Source organism: Manacus candei, unplaced genomic scaffold (genome assembly GCF_025592945.1).
Source record: "Manacus candei isolate 608988 ecotype Guabito, Panama unplaced genomic scaffold, ASM2559294v1 h1tg000048l, whole genome shotgun sequence".
Taxonomy (NCBI): Eukaryota; Metazoa; Chordata; class Aves; order Passeriformes; family Pipridae; genus Manacus; species Manacus candei.
In genome coordinates this window covers 14,635,894-14,660,961 of record NW_026138096.1, presented here as the reverse complement: position 1 = coordinate 14,660,961, position 25,068 = coordinate 14,635,894, and the positions used below count along the sequence as shown (strand labels likewise).

Sequence of the window (25,068 nt, the reverse complement as noted above, 5' to 3'; positions counted from 1 at the left end):
TGATTTTATTGACTTGAGAGACAAATCCATGCTCCTTTAAATTTATTTCCTTAACCATGGATCAGCTGGGAGCTGTGTGGGTACAGGAGGTATTTTTTTAAGTCACAAATTTCATATTGAACAGGTAAGAAAGCTGTTTTTTTCGAGGTTAGTGATGGTCAACCTCCTACCTTTGAGTGGGTATTAAATAATTCAATTAATTAGATAATTCAATGAAATAATTTCTCCCCACAGCTCAGCCCTTGCTGGTGCCATACAAACCTTCTGGAAGCACTGGGATGTATTATGTTCCTTTCCTAAAAGGAGGAGCCAAAATGCCTCCAGTGGAGTCAGAAACCAGTGGTGGGAGCTCTCACTCAGGTACTTATTTATCTTGGATTTTCCATGTGTCTGTAATCCATGGATATAACCCCAAGGTGCACAATTCCTGCCTGCTTTGGTTCCCATTCCTTGGATGAAAGGGATGTTATTGCTCCATTCTGGCAGTGGGGAAAAAAACAACCAACAAAGCTTAATATTTTAGCTTGATAATCCTTTCTTTTCCTCTGGGAATTACTGCTCAGTTTGGATTCTTCCCAATCCCTGCCAGTTCTCCCGGATCACTTGGGCATTACAGGTTTTATTTGCAGGTTGTTTTCACTCAGAGCTTTTGAAATATCCAAAGTTATTTGATCCAAATAATATTCAGAGTTCATCTTGGAGATGTCTAGTTCCTGAATTCCTGACAGCTGGAGCCCAAGGGAGTAGGTTGAGACAACATTCCAGCCACAAATCAGGATTGGGATGGTTCAGGTGTCTGTGCTCTTGATCTTTTCCAAGTTTATCTGGTGACACATGTCCAAAATGAGAGAAACAAATGTGATGCAAATCTGTTGTTTTGCAGAAACGAGGATGCCAGATATAAAAATGCCACATGCAAATGAAGCAGTGGAAGGTTCTAGGAAAGTGGAGGGCAGGATTACAAAATAAAACTTGTTTTTCCACCTCCCTGCTGCACTCGGGGTTCTCAACTCGGGAGCAGGAGAGGAAGGAATGGAGGGGAATAAATCCCACCTGCTGGGATTGACAAGGATGAGGAATCAGGGAGGGCAGTTTTAGGTTTCTAACATTATGAGACAGTGATAAAATCATGGAATTGTGGAATGGTTTGGGTTTAAATACCATCTAATTCACCCTCTACCATAGGCAGGGACACCTTCCACTAGCCCAGGTTGCTCCAGCCTGACTTTGGACACTTCCAGGGATCGAGGGGCAGCCACAGCTTCTCTGGGCAACCTGGGCCAGGGCCTCCCCACCCTCACAGTCAGGAATTCCTTCCCAATAACCCACCTAAATTTCCCGTTTTCCACTATGAAACCATTCCCCCTTGGCCTGTCCCTCCATGCCTTGTCCCAAATCCCTCTCCATCTTCCTTGTTGACCCTTCAGCCTCCTCTTCTCCAGGCTTGAAAAATCCCAATTCCCTGAGCCTTTCCTCTTAGGAACCATCCCCTTCCACTATCCCAGGTTGCTCCAAGCCCCATCCAACCAGGCCTTGGACACTTCCAAGGCTGGGGACTTCACAACCTCTGGGCAATGATGTCAGGAAAGCTCTGCTGCTGCTGCTCTCCTGAATTCCTGTCTCGGGGGTTACACAGACCTATTCCAGTCTCCCAGTTGTTCTCCATTGCCATTCTGAGCTGGGAAAACAGACATTTACATCAGGCAGTGGAAATGGCTGGAATTTTCATGGGAGCAGGAGGGAGTCCGGACATTCCAAGTCCTGTGTCTGCTTCCAAGCAGACTTGTTACAACTCATTTTTTTTCTGTTCTTCTCTAAGTACAAAAGGTAAAATCTATCTACTTCTCAGGGAAGAATTTTGTCTCCAAAACCAATGTGAGGCAATCCCTGCTGCTGCTGTGAGTCACTAGGGATCATCATGGAATCATGGAATGGCTGGGTGGGAATGCACCCATTTCATCCCACCCCCTGCCATGGGCAGGGACACCTTCCACTATCCCAGGTTGTTCCAAACTCCATCCAAGCTGGCCTTGGGCACTTCCAGGGATCAGGATTGTTGGTTAGGTGTGGAATTTCTGTCTCTTGTTTTTCCAGCTTCCTGTTTTTCCTCATCACTTTTGCTCTTTCTCTGCAGGGTCCAACGATGCTCCTCCTCCAAGGTTTCTGAGCCACGTGCCTGGTTTGAGGGATGAGAATCCTCCAGGAAATGCAGCTCTCCAGCAGAAAGAAGGATACCACAGTAAGAGGGCCAAGCCTAAGCTGACCTGGGCTGAGGAGCAAAGGATACCCCTGGAAGATTCTGCAGGTACTTCAAGTGTGGTTTTAATTTCACATCTGTTTTCGTGCACGAGAAAGAAATGGGAACTAAACAATTACATTTCAGGATTTGTGATTTCTGATCCTGGGATATTCCTGATGGGCTGCCAGGAAGTACTAAATTTGACTCAGTTTTCTCTTCCTCATCTTTCTGCTTCTCCCTGACTCCCAAAATACAGGTAACACAGAGGGATTGTGGATTTTCCATTCCTGGAAGTGTCCAAGGCCAGGTTGGAGCAACCTGGGCTAGTGGAAGGTGTCCCTGCCCACGGCAGGGCTGGAACTGGATGATCCTTAGGATCCCTTCCATCCCATGATTCCATGAAATACTTGACCATTAGTATTTGTCAGCATTCCAGTGTCTCCAGGGCTTATTGGAGCCCGTGTAAAAAATTCCAAGAATTCCCTGGTAAATAAAATCAGGGATGAATCCATGTTGGGATGGGGGTTGTGTTCCTGCCCACAGGCATCTGATGCCTTGTGATGTCCTGTCAGGAATCTCTGTCACCTTGGTGTTTGCCTGAATTTTAACTGGATTTTCTGCTCTCTGTTCCATCCTTCCATCCATTAACCTTACTGGATGATATTCCTGAGGGATGAAGGTCAGGATTTTCCTCTGGAGTGGCCACTTTATGTGTTGGGAATGCTGACAAAATGGAATTAGTCTGAGCTGACTGGTGGGTTTGACATTTTTATCTCATGACAGCAGCTCAAATTAGTCCTCATGGACACTCTTTTTGTACTAAACCTCAGTTTTGAGTGGCTGATAAAATTCCTGGAATCTGAGCAGGGATGAGGATTTTTATTCCTGGACAGAGAATTGCTGAGTGATTCCTCAAAGCAGCTTTTAATTCCTCAGTGATGATGTTTGTTGCCTGGCACAGCATTTTGATTTTAATTCTTTAATGACTTTGATCATTTTAATGCTTCTCTTCAAGGAGGGGTTTTTTCTTCAGAGCTTTCCTTTTCAGCGTGGAGGGATTTTAGTTTTTCCAAGGATAATTTTTATTTGCAGCAGAAAATTTCCAATAAGGCTGCAACACCAATAGCCTGGAGAAAAATGAAAGGGGGGATGAAGATGCTCCTATAAAATTAAGTAATGTTAATTTTCTGCATTTTTAATGATTAAAAAATATTTTACATTTTTCTTACTTGATGGTCTAAAAGCCCAGGTAAGAAAAGAACTGTAAGGAGAAATAATATTTGATTTAAACCAACCAGTGCAGTTGGAACTTAAAACAGGTTTTCAAAAGACTTGAATGTCTTAAATCTTCCCTGAACTTCTTCAACTGTATTTTTAGATGGTCTAATAAAAGATTACCTCAACCCACAGAGCTTGTCTAGAGCTTAAAATTATCCAAGTTATGTGTTGTTTTTTTTTTTTTTTAAATAAAGTTTCTCTGTATAAACTTCTTTTTATTTTTTGCCTGTTTACATTCCTTCCAGTCGGTTGGGAACTTTGCAGAAGTCCAGGAATAGCAGAATTCTGCCTGGTATTCCCAAGCCTGAGCTCATTTGTCAGGAGGGTTGTGAGGGAAGCTCTTACACAAGTCCATAAACACTGACCTTGTATGGGAAAACAAATTCCAGCGATTCCAGACTTGGTGGGATTGGGAATGGGAACGTTGTCCACGATCTTGACGTTGCACCAGAGTCTCTGTTGGGAAGGGAAGGGATTTTATAATTCACTCCCTTAGACAAAGAACATAAAACACCTTTTTAAACTTTATTTTTTTTATATATTTTATTAAAAATGACTTTTTTTGGAGCATAATGCTGTGTATTCCCAGAGAAGCTGTGGCTGCCCCATCCCTGGAAGTGTCCAAGGCTGAGTTGGAGCAACCTGGGATAGTGGAAAATGTCCCTGCCCGTGGCAGGAGGGTTGGAATTAGATGGTCTTTAAGTTCCCTTCCAACCCAACCCATTCCATGATTCTAAATAAACCCATTTAGTTTCTAAATAAACCCATTTAAAATGTGGCTCAGGGAAATTTCCTGAGGTGTGATGAGATTCCTCCTTTGGATTCTCTTGGATATAATATTCTCTTGTTGAATATTTTATATTCCATTCTATATTCTGCCATTGAAAATGATAAAAAAAAATCATTTATGTGCTTTTAACAATGCTGAAACCTAATTTCTAAGTTTGTTGCACTTCAGGAATGGTTCAGTGATCCTGCTATTAATCCTTTGGATCCATTGGAAAGTTTTAGGATGAAAATCATCCCGTTTAAGACTTGATTACTCCTGGTAATCTATCTGCTTCCAGATCCTGGATCTGCTTCCTGGTCACCTGCAGATCTGGGATTTAGCAATCCCAGGGATGCTGGTGTGGATTTGACTGGATATCGTTCCCGAAATATCTCTGGGGAAGGATAAATACAATTATTATTGGAATTTTCTGGCTGTTTGTCCAGTTTAAATGCTGGAATTATTTGGAATTTTGGGGATTATTTGGTCTGGCTGAGTGTTAGTGGTAAACTGCTTCAATTTAATTAGTTTTCGACTTATCTAAAACCTGAGAATTCCAGGTGAAAACTGGAATTTTAAAGGAGAGAAAAGAATTCCTTCATTGAATTTGGCCATTGCCCTTGGAAGAAGGAATGAAAATATCCTTAAAGAGGGATTTGATGTGGATTTGGTGTAAAATTCCAGAGTTTTGGGGTTCTATAATAGCCTTTAATGCTAAAATATTCAGGAATAAATGAGATTTCTTTGCAAAGAAACAAAGAATTTAAGTGGTTTTTTTTCTCTTTTAGAGCACAGAGACCATTCCAAACCTGGAAAATCCACTCATTCCACCTTCAAATCCACACGGTTCTACCTCCACCATCCCGTACCCACGTGTGACACCAGCGAGTTCTCCGAGGACAGTTCCGGAGTGGGAATTCCTCCCCCTTCCTCCAGCGGTGCCTGGAAAAAACCACACCGGCATCAACGGGTGTTCTCTGCCCATCACAGGAAAAGTGGGACAAGGGAGTTCTTTGCACTCACTGCAGAAGCAGATGAGAGTAAAAACGAGGATCTGAGCGTTGGGAATGAGACGTCGGGGATGGAGCGAGAAGCAGAACAAGGAGCAGCTGGGAATTCTGCTTTGCCACGGAGCCAAACAACTCTCCGGGATGGGAACGTGGAGGAACCACCAAGGCAGAGAACCCACTGCAGTGGGAGCTTGGATGAGCTGTGGGTTAAGTTTCTGGAGAGGCAGAGGAGGCACCAGCAGTGCGGTTTGAGGAGTACCGGGGAGCTGTCCCTGGTGGAACGCCTGGATCGGCTGGCCAGGGTCCTGCAGAACCCCATCCAGCACACCCTGATCCCGGCAAAAGCCGGGAGGAACGTTCCCGAAAGGAAGATCAGGGGAAGGGAGCAGACAAAAACAGGATTGGGAGAGAACAACGCATCCGGGAGCGTTGTCGGAGAAAGAGCGCGGGACGACACCGGGATGGCGGAGCTCAGGGAAAACGGGATGGGAGACACAACCATCCTGGAGGAGCAGCAACACCGTTGGGAATCTCCCAGCGACAGTTCCTCGGAGACGAGGCTGAGCGGAGAGCACGGCACCACCACCACCACCACCACTTCCAGCGGCTGGGAGTGGGACACGCCGACGGAGCCGGGAAGCGCGACGGAGCGGAGCAGCTCCGTGTCCACCATCGACACGGCCAGGCTGCTCCGGGCCTTTGGGCACCACAGGGTCACCCTGTTCCCCGGGGTGTCTCCCAGGGGGTCTCCCAGGGTGTCTCCCAGGCTTTCCCAGCTCTATTCCGCCATCGGCCTCCAGAAGAGCCGCTCGGAAAAGCGGGATGAGGGAAGTGGCGAAGCGGCGGGAGCGGAATATCCGAAGGTCGGCGCTGAGAGAAGCAGGAGGAGGAAGGAGACCCAGGTATGGATCAGTTAAACTAAAGCTCGGGTTTAAATAGTTCTCTAGTCTTAGTTTATTTGGGAATCCTGTAAAAATTCCCAGAGAGTGTCGTTTGTATGGAAAGCTGCTTCTCATCCAAGGAGCACCAACAAATGTCTTCGCTTTTCCGGGAATCAGGAAAAGCAAAATATCTTAAAATGACAATTGTGGGGGTTTTCCCTTTGTTTTTCTTGGCTTTTTTTCCTCTTCCTTTATTTCCCATGGGAAGCAAGATCCTGGAATCTGCTTCCTGATCCTGGTAATCTGCTTCCTGATCCTGGTAATCTGCTTCCTGATCCTGGTAATCTACTTCCTGATCCTGATAATCTTCCTGATCCTGATAATCTGCTTCCTGATCCTGGTATCTGCTTCCTGATCCCTGATCCTGGATCTGCTTCCAGGTCACCTGCAGCTCTGGGATTTAGCAATCCCAGGGATGCTGGTGTGGATTTGACTGGATATCGTTCCTGAAATATCTCTGGGCAAGGATAAATACAATTATTATTGGAATTTTCTGGCTGTTTGTCCAGTTTAAATGCTGGAATTATTTGGAATTTTTGGAATTCTTTGGAATTTTTTGGGATTATTTGGTCTGGCTGAGTGTTAGTGGTAAACTGCTTCAGTTTAATTAGTTTTAGACTTATTTAAAACCTGAGAATTCCAGGTGAAAACTGGAATTTTAAAGGAGAGAAAAGAATTCCTTCATTGAATTTGGCCATTGCCATTGGGAGGAGGACTGAAAATATCCTTAAAGAGGGATTTGACGTGGATTTGGTGTAAAAATTCCAGAGTTTTGGGGTTCTGTAATAGCCTTTAATGCTAAAAAGTTCAGGAACAAATGAGAAATATGAAAATATTTCTTTATTTTTTTTTATTACCAGCAGAAAGTGGTTTTGTCATCATTATTAGTAGCTTGAATTGAAATGAATTATTCCATTTTTATAGGAATAAAATAGGAATAAAAGATCAAAGTCTGGGTGGTAAATGATGAAAACGATTTGAAAATAATTTGGAATGAAAATAACTTAAAAAATAACGCAAATACTTAAATTTTTCCAGGTCAAAAAAATGCCTTAAAAATATTTGAATTAATATTTTTATGACATTTATTTAAAGGTAAAAATAAAGCTGACCTAATTAATATTTTTATTTATGACATTTATCTAAAGGTAAAACGAAACTGCCTTAATTAATATTTGTATTTATAACATTTACTTAAAGGTAAAATGAAACTGCCCTAATGAATATTTTTATTTAGGACATTTATTTAAAGGTAAAATAAAAATGCCTTAAGACCATTCACACTGACCATCCAACAATTAAATTATCCAACATTTCTGGCCTGATTATAATATTCAGGAAATTATTTCATTCCACATTCCATTCATAAAATTAATATTTCAAGGTCTGTTTGCACCTTAAACCTAAATCTGATCTTTTTCTTGTGAGAAAATAAATTGAATTTATACTTCAAAAATAAGGGCTCATTAAAGGCATTGAACCCCCGTGGATTTAGAAAGTCAGATTTTTGTTATCTCCTGGTGGAAAATTAGTTTAAAAAATCCCTATAAAGACCCATGTGACCCAGGAGTGAGAGAAAATACAAGAAAAAATAAGAAAAAAGTAAGAAAAATAAGAAAAAGTAAGAAAAATAAGGAAAAAATAAGAGGAAAAAATAAGGAGTGAGAGAAAATAGATGGAAACCCAGCGAATTTAATTTAAAATGCAAATTTTTCTCATTTCTCTGCCACTTGGCTGGAAAAAAAATCGAATTTTATTCGTATTTTTAGCTGCAAATCTTTGTGTTTTGGAGGCAGAGAACCTTTCCCTGCTCCCAGAGAAATTCCTGCACCGGTTTTTTAGGGAATTGCTGCATTTTGGAGCTGAGTTTTTTGGTTTTGGTTTGTTTTTGGGGTTTTTTTTTTGACAGCCCATTGTCAGCTTTGCTTTTTTTATTTATTTATAGCAGGCAAAGGCAGCCCAGAAGGTTTTTATCTCTCCCAGTTTCTGCCATCTGGTAGCAGGTCCAGAGCCTAAGGTTGTGCTGAAATCATGGAATATTCTCCTCCAAACGGGAATATTCCTGTCAATATTCAGGATTTAATGGCTGCAGGTAAATGGGATATTTGGGATTTTTTTTCTCCCTTATTTTTTTTTACTCCTTTTTTTTTTTTCCCTCTGAGAAAATATTCAATTTTGGTTTTATTTTATAAAAAAAATAATCCATATCCAAGACGTCTCTGGTGCATCTCCCAGAGCTGGGATTGTTTTATGAAATTTTAAATCCTCCAGATTTATTGGAGGAAAAATTTAGGAGATTTCAAAAAAAAAATCCAGGTTTATGAGAGTAAAAATGTAGGAAATTTCAAAAAAATCCGGGTTTATGAGAGTAAAAATTGAGGAAATTTCAAAAAAATCCTGGATTTAATAGGAATAAAAATTAATGAAATTAAAAAAATCCCTGGTTTATAGGAGTAAAAGTTTATGGAATTGAAAAAAATCCCGGATTTATAGGAGTAAAAATTTATGGAATTTAAAAAATCTCAGGTTTATAGGAGTGAAAATTTATGGACATTTAAAAAAAACAGGTTTATGAGAGTAAAAATTTAGGAAATTTTAAAAAAATCCCGAATTTAATAGGACTAGAAATTCATGAAATTAAAAAAATTCCTGGTTTATAGGAGTAAAAAGTTATGAAATTTAAAAAAATCCAGGGTTTAGAGGAGTAAAAATTAATGAAATTTTAAAAAATCCAGCGTTTATAAAAGTAAAAATTTATGGAATTTAAAAAAATCCAAAATTTATAGGAGCGAAAATTAATGAAATTAAAAAAAAAATCCAGGGTTTATAGGGGTAAAAATTTATGAAATTGAAAAAAATCCTGGGTTTATAGGAGTAAAAATTTATGGAATTAAAAATCCCCCGGATTTATTGGAGTAAAAATTTAGGAGATTTCAAAAAAAAAAATCCAGGTTTATGAGAGTAAAAATTGAGGAAATTTCAAAAAAATCTGGGTTTATGAGAGTAAAAATTGAGGAAATTTTAAAAAAATCCCGGATTTAATAGGACTAGAAATTCATGAAATTAAAAAAATTCCTGGTTTATAGGAGTAAAAAGTTATGAAATTTAAAAAAATCCAGGGTTTAGAGGAGTAAAAATTAATGAAATTTTAAAAAATCCAGCGTTTAGAAAAGTAAAAATTTATGGAATTTAAAAAAATCCAAAATTTATAGGAGTGAAAATAAATGAAATTAAAAAAAAAATCCAGGGTTTATAGGGGTAAAAATTTATGAAATTGAAAAAAATCCTGGGTTTATAGGAGTAAAAATTTATGGAATTAAAAATCCCCCAGATTTATTGGAGTAAAAATTTAGGAGATTTCAAAAAAAAAAATCCTGGTTTATGAGAGTAAAAATTGAGGAAATTTTAAAAAAATCCAGGTTTATGAGAGTAAAAATTTAGGAAATTTCAAAAAAATCCAGGTTTATGAGAGTAAAAATTGAGGAAATTTGAAAAAAATCCCGGATTTAATAGGAATAAAAATTCACGAAATTAAAAAAATCTGAGGTTTAGAGGAGTAAAAATTGATGAAATTAAAAAAAAATCCAGGGTTTATAGGGGTAAAAATTTATGATATTGAAAAAAACCCTGGGTTTATAGGAGTAAAAATTTATGGAATTAAAAATCCCCCGGATTTATTGGAGTAAAAATTTAGGAAATTTCAAAAAAATCCAGGTTTATGAGAGTAAAAATTGAGGAAATTTCAAAAAAATCCTGGATTTAATAGGAATAAAAATTCATGAAATTAAAAAAATCCAGGGTTTATAGGAGTAAAAGTTTATGGAATTGAAAAAACCCCCGGATTTATAGGAGTAAAAATTTATGGAATATAAAAATCCCAGGTTTATAGGAGTGAAAATTTATGGAATTAAAAATCCCTCAGATTTATTGGAGTAAAAATTTAGAAAATTTCAAAAAAATCCAGGTTTATGAGAGTAAAAATTTAGGAAATTTTAAAAAAATCCCCAATTTAATAGGAATAAAAATTTCATGAAATTAAAAAAAATCCTGAATTTATAGGAGTAAAAATTTATGGAATTTAAAAAATCCCAGGTTTATAGGAGTAAAAATTTATGACACTAACAAAATTGTCGGTTTATAGGAGTAAAAATTTATGAAATTGAAAAAATCCTGGGTTTTTAGGAGTAAAAATTTATGGAATTTAAAAAAATCTCAGGTTCATAGGAATAAAAATTTATGACATTAAAAAAAATCCAGGATTTGTAGGAGTAAAAATTTATGGAATTTAAAAAATCCCAAGTTAATAGGAGTAAAAATTTATGAAATTAAAAAAAAATCCGGATTTATGGGAGTAAAAAGTTATGAAATTAAAAAAAATCCTGAATTTATAGGAATAAAAATACATTAAATAATAAAATAAAATAAATTAAAAATAATAAAATAAATTTAAAAAATCCCTGGTTTATAGGAGTAAAAATTTATGGAATTTAAAAATCCCAGGTTTATAGGAGTGAAAATTTATGGAATTAAAAATCCCTCCGATTTATCGGAGTAAAAATTTAGAAAATTAAAAAAAATCCAGGTTTATGAGAGTAAAAATTTAGGAAATTTTAAAAAAATCCCCAATTTAATAGGAAAAAAATTTCATGAAATTAAAAAAAATCCTGAATTTATAGGAGTAAAAATTTATGGAATTTAAAAAATCCCAGGTTTATAGGAGTAAAAATTTATGACACTAAAAAAATCGTGGGTTTATAGGAGTAAAAATTTATGAAATTGAAAAAATCCTGGGTTTTTAGGAGTAAAAATTTATGGAATTTAAAAAAATCTCATGTTTATATGAGTAAAAATTTATGACATTAAAAAAAATCCTGAGTTTATAGAAGTAAAAATATATGAAATTTAAAAAATCTCAGGTTTATAGAGTAAAAATTTATGACATTAAAAAAAATCCTGGGTTTGTAGGAGTAAAAATTTATGGAATTAAAAAAATCCTGAGTTTATAGGAGTAAAAATTTATGACATTAAAAAAAATCCTGGGTTTGTAGGAGTAAAAATTTATGGAATTAAAAAATTCCCGGATTTATAGGACTAAAAAATTATGAAATTAAAAAAAAACCAACTGGGTTTACAAGAGTAAAAATTTGTGAAATTAAAAAAACCCTGAGCTTATGAGAGTAAAAATTTATGAAATTAAAAGAATCTCAGTTTTATAGGAGTAAAAATTTGTGAAATTAAAAAAAAAAACAGGTTTATGAGAGTAAAAATTTATGAAATTAAAAGAATCCCAGATTTATAGGAGTAAAAATTTATTCAATTCACAAAAAACCAGATTTATGAGAGTAAAAATTTACAAAATTAAAAAAAAAAAAGGGTTTTTAGGGTCAAATTTGCCTCCTTTTAATATTGCAATAAAATACTGTTTAGCATCGAAGTGGTCCCAGTAAAACCCCAATAAAAGGGTGATAAAGAATCCTCTGTTCCTTTCCATGGAATTAGGAATTACCCCCAGGATCCTAATGGGATCAAGTGGGAAAAAATTCAGTGCCATAACTAAAACTGAAGTTGGCTTTGAAGCCTGGGGAGTTGCTGCCTGTTAATTACTGTTAATTAATTAAACCCCGACCCTCTCCATGATTTATAGACCGGAAAGGTTGGCCACCAAATTCCTGCTTTTTTGAAACGGCTTTATTAATTAGAATTAATTAGAATCAATTCATTTTATCCATTTCACCTCTCTGCTTTCCCTGAGGTTTGAAGGTGTGAAATTCCTGTTTGGCCTCAGCCCTGCTCATTCCACGCTCCTGTTATTCCATGGATTTTTTGGGTTTGATTTTCCCCCACCTTGGAGAACTTGAGAGGGTGGAACTTGTTTCATAAAAACACAGAAACCCTTTCAAAACATGGAATGTTTGGATGCCAACGATCCAGAACTGGAATTCGTTGGGAATTTACAAAGCTACCCTTGGATCTTCCAAGGCAGTTTGTCCCTTTGGAAAAACCTGGCAACCTTGGGAAGGCCTTTGGTTGGAGAGGCCACGGATCCAGGATTCAGTTCAGGTGTTTGTTCTCCCTCTTTCCAAAGCAGGAATATTCCATGGAAGTGCAACAAGTGGTTTGGCCACAGGGAAGGGGTTTTGTTCCTCTGTTGTCCCGTTGACTTTGGACAAGGAATCCTGGAATGGTTTGGGTTGGAAGGGACCTTAAAGATCATCTTGTTCCACCCCCTGTCATGGGCAGGGACACCTTCCACCATCCCAGGTTGCTCCAACCTGGCCTTGGACACTTCCAGGGATCCAGGGGCAGCCACAGCTTCTCTGGGCAACCTGTGCCAGGGCCTCCCCACCCTCCCAACCAGGAATTCCTTCCCAATATCCCATCTCTATATTTATATATCTATTTATATATTTACAATATATATTTAATAGATTTGATACAAAACCACTGCCAAAAATATTTATATATCTATTTATATATTTACAATATATATTTAATCAATAAATTTGGTACAGACCCACTGGCACTGCTGTGGTTTAAAGCCACAAGTGGCACCTGAGCCCTGCTGGCTCCATCCCAGTGGGATTTGGGACAGAGTGGGAAGGGTAGAAGTGAGGGAACCATTGGATTGAGATCCAGGCAGTTTAACAGGGAAAGGAAAAACCACATAAGCAAAACAAGGGATTCACTCCCCAGTTCCAGAATTCTGGAATGGTTTGAGTTGGAAGGGATCCCAAATATAATCTTGTTCCACCCCCTGCCATGGGCAGGGACACCTTCCACCATCCCAGGTTGCTCCAACCTGGCCTTGGACACTTCCAGGGATCCAGGGGCAGCCACAGCTTCTCTGCCCAACCTGTACCAGGGCCTCCCCACTCTCCCAGCCAGGAATTCCTTCCCAATATCCCATCTATATATTTATATATATATTTATATATTTACAATATGTATTTAATAGATTTGATACAAAACCACTGCCAAAAATATTTATATATCTATTTATATATTTACAATATATATTTAATCAATAAATTTGGTACAGACCCACTGGCACTTCTGTGGTTTAAAGCCACAAGTGGCACCTGAGCCCTGCTGGCTCCATCCCAGTGGGATTTGGGACAGAGTGGGAAGGGTAGAAGTGAGGGAACCATTGGATTGAGATCCAGGCAGTTTAACAGGGAAAGGAAAAACCACATAAGCAAAACAAGGGATTCACTCCCCAGTTCCAGAATTCTGGAATGGTTTGAGTTGGAAGGGATCCCAAATATAATCTTGTTCCACCCCCTGCCATGGGCAGGGACACCTTCCACCATCCCAGGTTGCTCCAACCTGGCCTTGGACACTTCCAGGGATCCAGGGGCAGCCACAGCTTCTCTGCCCAACCTGTACCAGGGCCTCCCCACTCTCCCAGCCAGGAATTCCTTCCCAATATCCCATCTATATATTTATATATATATTTATATATTTACAATATGTATTTAATAGATTTGATACAAAACCACTGCCAAAAATATTTATATATCTATTTATATATTTACAATATATATTTAATCAATAAATTTGGTACAGACCCACTGGCACTTCTGTGGTTTAAAGCCACAAGTGGCACCTGAGCCCTGCTGGCTCCATCCCAGTGGGATTTGGGACAGAGTGGGAAGGGTAGAAGTGAGGGAACCATTGGATTGAGATCCAGGCAGTTTAACAGGGAAAGGAAAAACCACATAAGCAAAACAAGGGATTCACTCCCCAGTTCCAGAATCCTGGAATGGTTTGAGTTGGAAGGGATCCCAAAGACCATCCAGTTCCACCCCCTGCCATGGGCAGGGACACCTTCCACTAGCCCAGGTTGCTCCAACCTGGCCTTGGACACTTCCAGGGATCCAGGGGCAGCCACAGCTTCTCTGCCCAACCTGTGCCAGGGCCTCCCCACCCTCCCAGCCAGGAATTCCTTCCCAAATCCCATCTAAATCTCCCCTTTTCCATTGTGAAGCCATTCCCTGTGTCCTGTCCCTCCACCCCTTGTCCCCAGTCCCTCTCCAGCTCTCCTGGAGCCCCTTCAGGCCCTGGAAGGTTTCCCTGGAGCCTTCTCTTCTCCAGACACAACATCCCATATGAGTTGGAGGATCTCAGCACTCGGAGTCTGATCCCAGGCAGGCTCTTCCCTCCAAGAAATAACATCCTTTTCCCTATAAAATGGGCTGCTGGAAGTGCCTTGGTGCACGAGGATGAATCTAAGGAGCCCCTGATCAACACCTGGATAACAACAGGATCAGCCACAACAAGGAAAAAAACCACAACCATCGCTTTTTTTTGCTGTTTAAAACTCACTTTCTGATCCTTTGGGTCGGAATTTCAGGAATTTCCCATCTCTTTCCTCTGGTTTTCCTAGAGCACCATCACCTTCTCCTCGGATTCCACCTGGGCCAGCAGCACCTCTTGGGGTCCCAGCTCTGCCCTCAGCACCAAGAGACGGATCCGGATGTTGAACAAAGGGATCCAGGCGGGTGAGTCCCTGAATTCCCAAATTCCCAGACTTTGGCCAGGTTTTCCTCCTGCCCTTCCTCTCTTTGGAAAACCACTCTCCAAAGTCTGGATGTTTCTGGGGATGGGTCTGTACAAGCAGCACCCTTCAAATTCCCTTTTATTTTAAATTTGCACATATAATCCTTTCTCTAAACTGTTTATTTTCCATCCTTGCTGTGCTTTAATACCCAATTTTCTCACTTTTAAACTCATTAACCTCAGCTTTGGAGCCATTTCAACAACAAAGGTGAACCAACTGTCTGTTTTAAATATTGGTTTTTTTTTTTCCTCAAGACTTCTGTTGCTCCCAGAATGGGTTTTGCTATTTCAGTGTTCCATGTTCTTCCTGCTAATATTTGGGATGGTAAATTCTATTTAAAGCTGATCCTGGCCCTGTGCAGTTCTGCATTTGGGGGTGGGTTTTTTTTGGTGCCAATTATCAGTTTCTTCACTGCTTTCATTTACACACCAACTCTCCATCATCACATTGAGGCATGGCCTTGTTTTATTCATCAAATGTATCAGCTATTTATTTTTTACTGTCTTTTTTTCCCCCCTCTTTGCAAGTGGATTGAATCAGAAAAATATTTTCACGGACCATAGTTTGGATTGAATCCGAAAAGCGTTTTCCTGGCCCGTGGTTTGCTCAAGTTAAATTCCCACTCCCCCATATAAATATATATTTTGCTTTGGGTTATATATATATATATAAGAATATATATAAATAAATATAAATAAATAAAAATAAATATATAAGTAAATATATATAAATAAATATATAAAATAAATATAAATAAAGAGAAAAATAAATAAATAAAAATATATAAATAAATATATAAGTAAATATATAAAAATAAATATAAATAAATAGATAAAAATATATAAATAAATATATAAATATAAATAAATAAAAATATATAAATAAATATATATAAATAAATATAAATAAATATAAATATATAAGTAAATATATATAAATAAAAATAAGTAAATATATAAAAATATATAAATATTTATAAATATATAAAATTATATAAAATAAATATAAATAAATATTAATAAGTAAATATATATAAATAAATATATAAAATATATAAATAAATATATAAAATATATATATTAAAAATATAAAAATAAATATATAAAAATAAATATAAATAAATAAATAAAAATAAATATAAATAAATATATATATATATTTGGGTTACAACACTTTGATTTTACTCTGATTATCCCCCCATAACAATCCCGAGTCACTGGAAACTCTCCTTGAGTTGGAAGTGGGAATATAAAACATTTTGACTTTTGAAGGTGGGAGGGAGGAAAATCAAATTATTGTTCAGCTTCTAATTAAAATTAAGGGTCATCCCCCCCCTCCAAGCGCTTTGTGTGGCGCTTCCAGCTGCTGTTGGGATAAAAAATTCCTGCTTTTTTTTTGGAATTCCAGGAGACCTGGAGATTGTGAGCAGCGCGACCAAGAGGAACACCCGAGATGTTGGATTGACTTTTCCAACGCCAAGATCCCTCCAGGCAAACCAGAGGCCTCGGGAATGCTGGCATGGTGTCCATGGTAATTTTGGGAGCTCAGATGATCCAATCCCAATATATGTTTAATCAATAAATTTGATACAAAACCTCTGGCACTGCTGTGGTTTAAGCCACAAGTGGCACCTGAGCCCTGCTGGCTCCATCCCAGTGGGATTTGGGATAGAATGGGAAGGGTAGAAGTGAGGGAACCATTGGATTGAGATCCAGGCAGTTTAACAGGGAAAGGAAAAGCCACATAAGGAAAGCAAAACAAGGGATTCACTCCCCAGTTCCAGAATCCTGGAATGTTTTGAGTTGGAAGGGATCTTAAAGATCAACTTGTTCCACCCCCTGCCATGGGCAGGGACACCTTCCACCATCCCAGGTTGCTCCAACCTGGCCTTGGACACTTCCAGGGATCCAGGGGCAGCCACAGCTTCTCTGCCCAACCTGTGCCACGGCCTCTCCACCCTCCCAGCCAGGAATTCCTTCCCAATATCCCACCTAAATCTCCCCTTTTCCATTGTGAAACCATTCCCTATGTCCTGTCCCTCCACCCCTTGTCCCAGTCCCTCTCCAGCTCTCCTGGACCCCTTTTAGGCACTGGAAGGATCCTTTCAGGTGCAGATGAAGACTTGCCTGATTTCCCATTCCCAGGAAAGCTGGACTCCCATCATGCCTCGTGGTGACTTGGGAGGGAGAAACACCATCACTCCAAGTGTCCCCCTTCCTTCTTCCCTCAGCTCTGTCAGCTGCTATCCCATAGTCTGGGATATCCTGTGGATCAGTTGGGATGGGCTGTCCCAGCTGTGTCCTTTCCCAGCTCCTTGTGCCCTCCCAGCCTCCTGGGATTCCTTCAGGAAAAGGACCATAGATGGGGATGGATGTTGCACGTGTTTGTCTCCCAATCTTTGTTCTCTCCTGTGCTCTTTCAACAGGGACCTCGTGGTTTGTCCAAGGAGACAACTTGAAATCTGAATCTAGGAAAGAAAACCATTCCAGTGCCATTTCTGGTCCTGGGCCATCCTGGTTTGAGCCCTGGACCAGCACGAAGCCTTGGAGGGAACCTCTCCGAGAGAAAAACTGGGAAGAGCAGCAGCACCACGTGGTTCCAGCAGCAGCTCCAGACAGAGGTGCTGGGAAGGGGCCTGTGCTGCCCTTTGTGAAGCTCACGCTGCAGGTGAGGGCACCTTCCACTGTGGGACTGCTGAGATCTCCCTGGATTTAGAATCCTGGAATGGTTTGGGACCTTAAAACCCATCCAGTTCCACCCCTTGCCACGGGCAGGGACACCTTCCACTAGCCCAGGTTGTTCCAGCCTGGCCTTGGACACTTCCAGGGATCCAGGGGCAGCCACAGCTTCTCTGCCCAACCTGGGCCAGCAGGATTGAGGATTAGGGATCAGGATTTAGGATTCAGGATATGTCACTGGGGAATGGGGGCAGTTTTCTCACGCTGAGTCACAGACCTGGACACACCTTTTTGGTTATTAAACATCAAAACCTGGGTTGGTTCAGGAGCCATTGGGGGCAGAACTGGTGCCTTCAATCTCTGCAGAACTTCCCAGCACAAAGCACTGGAATTATTTCAGGAGTCCCTGGAGTCCAGAGGGAACATGGGCAGCTCCCCCTGCACTGTCCCACATGACTGCAGGCAGTGAGGAGCACGGCTGCAGGTGCCAAGACAGGTTTGGGGACAGCAAACATGAGCTCTTTGGCTTCAGGAACCAGCAGAAATGGAACTGGCGTGACAGCAAGTCGTGACTTGTTTCCATGCAGAAATAATCCTGTGGTCTACAGAATATTTTTTATTTATTTTAGTTTAGTTTTGTTTCATTTTACTTTTCCCTCCCGTATCCTCCCTTTCCCCCCTTTTCCCCCTTTCTCCCTTCTTCTCCCCCTTTTGCTTTCCCCTTTCCTGTCCCTTTCCCTTCCCTTTTCCCTTTCCCTTTTCCCTTTCCCTTTTCCCTTTCTCTTTTCCCTTCCCTTTTTCCTCTCCCTTTTTCCTCTCCCTTTTTCCTCTCCCTTTTTCCTCTCCCTTTTTCCTCTCCCTTTTTCCTCTCCCTTTTTCCTCTCCCTTTTTCCTCTCCCTTTTTCCTCTCCCTTTTTCCTCTCCCTTTTCTCTTTCCCCTCTCCCTTTTCCCTTTCCTCTCTTCCTTTCCCTTTCCCTTTTCCCCTTTCCTTTTCCTTTCCCCTTCCCTTTTTCCCTTTTCCCTCTTTCCCTTTCCCCCTTTCCTTTTCCTTTCCCCTTCCCTTTTTCCCTTTTTCCCTTTTTCCCTTTTTCCCTTTTTCCCTTTTTCCCTTTTTCCCTTTTTCCCTTTTCCCCTTTTCCCCTTTTCCCCTTTTCCCTTTTTCCCCTTTTCCCTTTTTCCCTTTTTCCCTTTTTTTCCCCTTTTTCCCTTTTTCCTCTTTCCCTTTCCCTTTCCCTTTTCCCTTTTCCATTGCCCTTTCCCTTTTCCTTCCCCTTTTCCCCTTTCCCCTCTCCCTTTTCCCTTTCCCCTTTCCTTATTATTATTATTTTATTCCTCTTTTCCCTTTCTTTTCTTTCCAGCCCCTTAATTTCCCGTTTGTCCCCAAATCATAATCTCCGAGACCACAAGATTTCCCACATCCCACCAACTATTCCCACGGGATTCTTTTCCCACCCTTTGGAATTTGTGGGGATATTTGGGACCCTTTGGGCCCCTGAGGGTGTGTTTTGTCCCCCCTCAGGAGGCTCTGGCCGTTCATCGCCCCGATTTCATCTCCCGCTCCGGGGAGCGAGTGAAGCACCTCAAGCTGGTCATGGAGGAGAGGAGGATCCAGAGGGGGCTGCAATCCCAGCAGGAAGAGCTTGGGAATCCCCCCGGGAAGAGGAAGGGCTGCAGGAGTGCCAGTCACCTGCTGGCTGACACAGGTACCGTCAGGAGGCTTTAAAGTAATTAATTCCACTTTTAATTTTAATTTTTTTTGTTCATTTAAACTCATTTAATGAGATTTTAATTCATTAATTCAATTTTAATTCTAAATTTTAACCCATTTGAACTCTAATGAATTGTTAATTAATTCAGTTTTCCATTCTAAATTTGAATACATTTACCTCATTAATGAATTTTAAATTCATTAATTCACTGATTTTAAATTCATTAATTAAGTTTTTAATTTTAAATTTCAATTCAGGTCGTTAATTTAATGAAATTTTAACTCATTCAATCTTTAAATTTCAGTTAGTTTCAATTCATTAATGAAGTTTTAATTCAATTTGAATTCATTTGAACTCTAATGAATTGTTAATTAATTTGGTTTTCCATTCTAAATTTGAATTCATTTTATCTCACTGAATTTTAAATTCATTAATTCTGTTTTTAATTTTAAATTTCAATTCATTAATGTAATGAAATTTTAATTCATTAATTCCATTTTAATTCTAAATTTTAATCCGTTTGAACTCTAATGAATTGGTAATTAATTCGGTTTTCCGTTCTAAATTTGAATTTATTTACCTCATTAATGAATGTTAAATTCATTAATTCAGGTTTTAATTTTAAATTTCAATTCAGGTTGTTAATTTAATTCAATTTGAACTCATTCAATCTTTAAGTTTCAATTAGTTTTAATTCATTATTTTAATGACAGTTTAATTCATTAATTCCATTTTAGTTCTAAATTTTAATCCATTTGAACTCTAATGAATTGTTAATTAATTTGGTTTTCAATTCTGAATTGGAATTCATTTTACCTCATTAATGAATTTTAAATTCATTAATTCAGTTTTTAATTTTAAATTTCAATACACTTTCATTAATTTAACGAAATTTTGACTCATTCAGTTTTTAACTTTAAATTTCTGTTACTTTCAACTCCTTAATATAATGAAATTTTAGTTAATTAATTCAGTTTTAATTTATTTGAACTCTAATGAATAATTCAGTTTTTAATTCTAAATTTAAATTCATTTTACCTCATTAACGAATTTTAAATTCATTAATTCTGTTTTTAACTTTAAATTTCAATTCATTTTAATTCATTAATTTGATGAAATTTCAATTCATTAATTCAGTTTTACTTCTAAATTTGAAATCATTTGAACTCAATGAATTTTTAATTCATTCAGTTTTTAATTTTAAATTTCAATTCATTTTAATTCATGAATTTAATGAAATTTTAATTCATGAATTTAATGAAATTTTAATTCATTAATTCAGTTTTACTTCTAAATTTGAAATCATTTGAACTCAATGAATTTTAAATTTCAATTAATTTTAATTCATTAATATAATGAAACTTTCACTAATTCATTTTTTTATTTCAGGTTTTATTGATTTTGATTCAATAATGTAATGAAATTTCAATTCATTAATTCAGTTTTAAATTCCAATTCATCGTAATTCACTAATTTAATGAAATTTTAATTCATTAATTCAGTTTTTAATTTTAAATGTTCTGTCATTCCAAACCATTCATTCAATTATTAATTTAAATTTTAATTCGTGTTAAGTCATTAATTTAATGAATTTCCACACGGTACTTGTGTTTTTAATTGAAGTGCTACTATTACTGAACTTTAATGTCTATAAAACTCTTAAAAAAATTCTTATAAAGAATTTTTTATAAAAAGTCTTCATAAAAGAATTTTTTATAAAAATTTTAGAAAGAGTTTTAACAAAGGGTTTTTTTTAAATAAAGATTTTTATAAAACTTATAAAGGACTCGGCGATCAGTGAATTTGTTCATCGCTCCCTTAATTCCCAATTTTCCATGCAGGTTTTCCAATGAGGGAAAAAAGAAGAGCGATTCCCAAGAGTGAAATGGTTCAAAGGTCTAAAAGGTAAATTTCAGGAGATTTAATTCCAGGTGGGAAAAGAAAATCAGTGGGATCCCACCTGGAATAATCCATCTGGTTCCGGGGCCTCCTGCGTAAGGAGGACGTGGAATTGTTGGAGCAAGTCCAGAGGAGGCCACGAGGTTGATAAAGGGACTGGAGCCCCTTCCCTATGGAGACAGGCTGGGAAAGCTGGGAATGTTCAGCTGGAGGGGGGAGAAGGTTCTGGGAAGATATTCCAGCAATTTCCAGTGTGTGGAGGGGATCCAAGGAAGCTGGAGAGAGACCCTTCCTCTGGAAGTGTACTGACAGGACAATGGGAATGGCTTCAGACTGAAAGAGGGGAAATTTGGGTTGGATATTGGGAAGGAATTCTTCCCTGGGAGGGTGGGGAGGGGCTGGGATGGAATTCCCAGAGAAACTGTGGCTGCCCCTGGATCCCTGGATGTGTCCAAGGCCAGGTTGGAGCAACCTGGGCTGGTGGAAGGTGTCCCTGCCCATGGCAGGGGTTGGAATGAGATGGGCTTTAAGGTCCCTCCCAAGCCAAACCATTCCAGGATTCCGTGATTAAAGGAAGATTTGGGGAATGGGATGGGCTTTAAGGTCCCTTCCAACCCAAACCATTCCAGGATTCCATGATTAAAGGAAGATTTGGGAAGGTTCAGCAGCAGCACAACATTATTGAAAACACTGGAAAAACTGCCTAACTAGCTTCAATCAGGTTATTCCTGGGATAAAATCCTACCATGGATGAACAGACACATCACTGGGAATCAGCAAAACCAGTGTGACAAATCCCTGGAATTATTCTGTCTGGAAGATATTGAGGCTCTGCCTGTTTCAACTGGGTGACTATCAGCTGCAGGATCATTTTAATGTCATAAATATTGCTGTTGGGAGGTGCTGCTTGGAAGAGGAAGACTTTATGGGATGTGGGAATTTCCTGTCTCACAGCTCTGTATTCCACATTTTCCCCTGGAAACCCTCAAACAGATTTTTCAGGCATGTGCTTGGCCAGGAGCCTTTAACAGAACATGAACATAAAACACAGGTTTTTTTAATATCATTAAGTCCCAAATCACTATTTATGGCTTTTTTTTTCCCCCCCTTTACCTTTCAGGATCTATGAGCAGCTTCCAGAGGTGAGGAAGAAGAGGGAGGAAGAGAAGAGGAGGCTGGAATACAACTCGTACCGCCTGAAAGCACAGCTCTACAAAACAGTGGGTGTTCTGCTCCGGGACATTCCAGGGTGTTCTTCCCAGAACTCACAAATAGAGAGGAATATTTGCTAAGTGGGAATTTGGAATTTTGAGGGGTTAGGCTGTACTGGGATTTAATCAGGGTCAGAGAAGCCAAGCTTAGGAAAACGTGGAATATCAATTCCCCTACGTAACCCAAAATCCTAAAATAAGCAGAGGAGCCTCATTTGGCCCCTTGGAGAAGGGAATCTCCAAAAATGACCATCCATGAGCTTCGTCTTCCTCTTAATAAGACCTGATCATGGAATCATGGAATGGTTTGGGTTGGAAGGGACCTTAAAGGTCATCCAGTGCCACCCCCTGCCCTGGGCAGGGACACCTTCCACCAGCCCAGGTCGCTCCAACCTGGCCTTGGACACTTCCAAGGGATGGAACAGCCACAGCTTCCCTGGGAATTCCATCCCAGCCCCTCACCACCCTCCCAGGGAACAATTTCTTCCCAGTATCCACCCTAAATTTCCCGTCTTTCAGTCTGAAGCCATTCCCCCTTGTCCTGTCCCTCCATCCCTTGTCCAAAGTCTCTCTCCATCTTTCTTGTCGCTCCTTCAGGTCCTGGAAGGTCACAATCAGGTCACCTCAGAGCCTTCTCTTTTCCAGGCTGAACAATCCCAGTTCTCCCAGTGTTTCCTCACAGCAGAGCTGTTCCATCCCTGTCATCTGGGCTCCTCTGGGCTCACTCCAACAGCTCCATGTCCTCCCTGTGCTGGAGACCCAAAAGATGAGGAACCACAAACTCTTTGTAGGACAAACACTGAGCTTTAAACCTGACTTATTTCACTTTTAGCATTATGACTCTTTCCTGGCTGAGTTATTCCAGCCAGAGCCTGGGAAATTAGTTATTCCTACCAGAGCTGGAATAATAATTTTGTTGGGAACAGCAGTAATTGGATTTTAAAAGTCAGGGCTTGTAACTCAATGTATTATCCAGAACACATTCCCAATGTGATTGTGGGGATTCTCCACCAGAAACACTTGGATTTGATGCTGTATTTTTTACAGGGTATTTTCAGGACATATTTTTGTCAGCAGCCTGAAAATTCCAGGTGCTGGTACAGTAAAGTTTGAGGAGTTAATGAATGCTGGAAGTCATTGACTTGGAATTGCAGAGTCAGCTGGAAGCAGAGAGGGAATAGGATCAGAAGTTTTGGATATCAATGTGGTTTTGATTGGAAGATGCTGAGTCATGGCAGTAAATAATTGGAATATTGTACTTGCTGATGCAGAAGAACTGCCATGAGCAGCTGCAAATACAGGGAATGGTTTGTTTGGGATGTGGTTGATGTGTTTGTGAGAGCACCAATTCCATGCATGGATTGTTCATGAGATAAAGAATCACAGATTTTGTGGACTGACTCCAGAAATGAAGCAGGGAATTAGAGAGAGAAAAGAGGTGGTACCAAAAATACACAAGGAATGTGTGTGATCTGGGATTTTGTGGGATTTAGGGATCCACTGTGCCCAAAGTATGGTCTGAGGGTCTCTCTGGGAATGTAGAACAGCAGGTCTGGGCTCTGGAGCAGAGCTGGCTCTTGTTTTAATTCCTGTCACCTGGAAGAACCCTTTGTGCCTCAGTCCAACCCAGCAGGGGACAGTTCCTTTGGGATATATCCAGAGAAAGTCTGGGAAGGCAGAGGGAAAGGCACAGTCAGGTTAGTGTGGGGTCAGTGCTGGAGCTGGGCACGGTCCTTGTGTTCTCTGTCTACCTGGGAAATGCTCAGTGACAGGAGCTGTCCCTAAAATCAGAGAATCATGGAATCACTCAGGTTGGAAAAGGCTTCTAAGATCATCCAGTCCAACCATCCCCCAGCACTGCCAAGGCCACCACTGACCTGTGTCCCCAAGTGCCACATCCACGTGTTTTGGGAACACTTCCAGGGGTGGGGACTCCACCACTGCCCTGGGCAGCCCATTCCAAGGCCTGACAACCCTTTCCATGAAGAATTTTTTCCTAATATCCAACCTGACCCTCCCCTGGCACAACTTGAGGCCGTTCCCTCTCCTCCTGTCCCTTGTTTTTTGGGACCCCCCCCTGGCTCCCCCTCCTGTCAGGGAATTGCAGAGCCAGAAGGTCCCCCCTGAGCCTCCTTTTCTCCAGGCTGAGCCCCCCCAGCTCCCTCAACCTCTCCTGCTGCTCCAAGAGTGGGATTCTCCAGCATTCCAGAGGGTGTGTCATCTCTACAGGGCCTTGAGGGCTCACAGGGGGGGATTAAAATTTGGGGGAGGAAGCAATGAATTAATCTCATTCCAACCCCCTGCCATGGGGACACCTTCCACTATCCCAGGTTGCTCCAAGCTCCATCCAGCCTGGCCTTGGAGACTTCTTGGGAATAACAAACTTAATGTCCAGGTTGAGGGATGAGCTGAAACTGAGTTTGTTTGACTCCAAGAGCCCAAATTAGTGAATACATATGAACAAAGTTTGCTTACTTTTTGTAAAGCCCGAGTGAAAATATTCCCACGGGACACCTGGGAAAGTTTAAAGCTCTCAGGGCTTGTTTTAAGGCATTTCTGTGACAATTTTAAGGCATTTCTGACTCAGAGGGAGGTGAAGAGAGAATAAAAAACCAGTTTTGTTGGCCCTGAGTGAGGATGGGATCATTGGGCTCACACAGAACTGGAGACATCAAAATTCCTGGGCTGGAAAGTGGCTCAGACATTCTTAATTTCTGAAATTGTGAAATAATTATCTTTATTAAGATAGCAGAGTTATTTTTGTCACAGGGTG

The 25,068-nt window shown here is 39.7% G+C and overlaps 1 protein-coding gene across 1 annotated transcript in view; it reads left to right on the top strand.

The window, feature by feature from the left end:
- Positions 1–25,068, top strand: part of ALMS1 (ALMS1 centrosome and basal body associated protein) — a 67,909-nt gene that overhangs the window by 41,109 nt on the left and 1,732 nt on the right. The window contains exons 10-18 of the mRNA XM_051798155.1: positions 235–360; positions 2,135–2,305; positions 5,075–6,198; positions 14,624–14,738; positions 16,205–16,327; positions 17,223–17,464; positions 18,996–19,179; positions 21,027–21,090; positions 22,205–22,304. Of these exons, the coding sequence (XP_051654115.1) occupies positions 235–360; positions 2,135–2,305; positions 5,075–6,198; positions 14,624–14,738; positions 16,205–16,327; positions 17,223–17,464; positions 18,996–19,179; positions 21,027–21,090; positions 22,205–22,304 (2,249 nt within the window). The remainder of the gene's footprint in view (positions 1–234; positions 361–2,134; positions 2,306–5,074; positions 6,199–14,623; positions 14,739–16,204; positions 16,328–17,222; positions 17,465–18,995; positions 19,180–21,026; positions 21,091–22,204; positions 22,305–25,068) is intronic.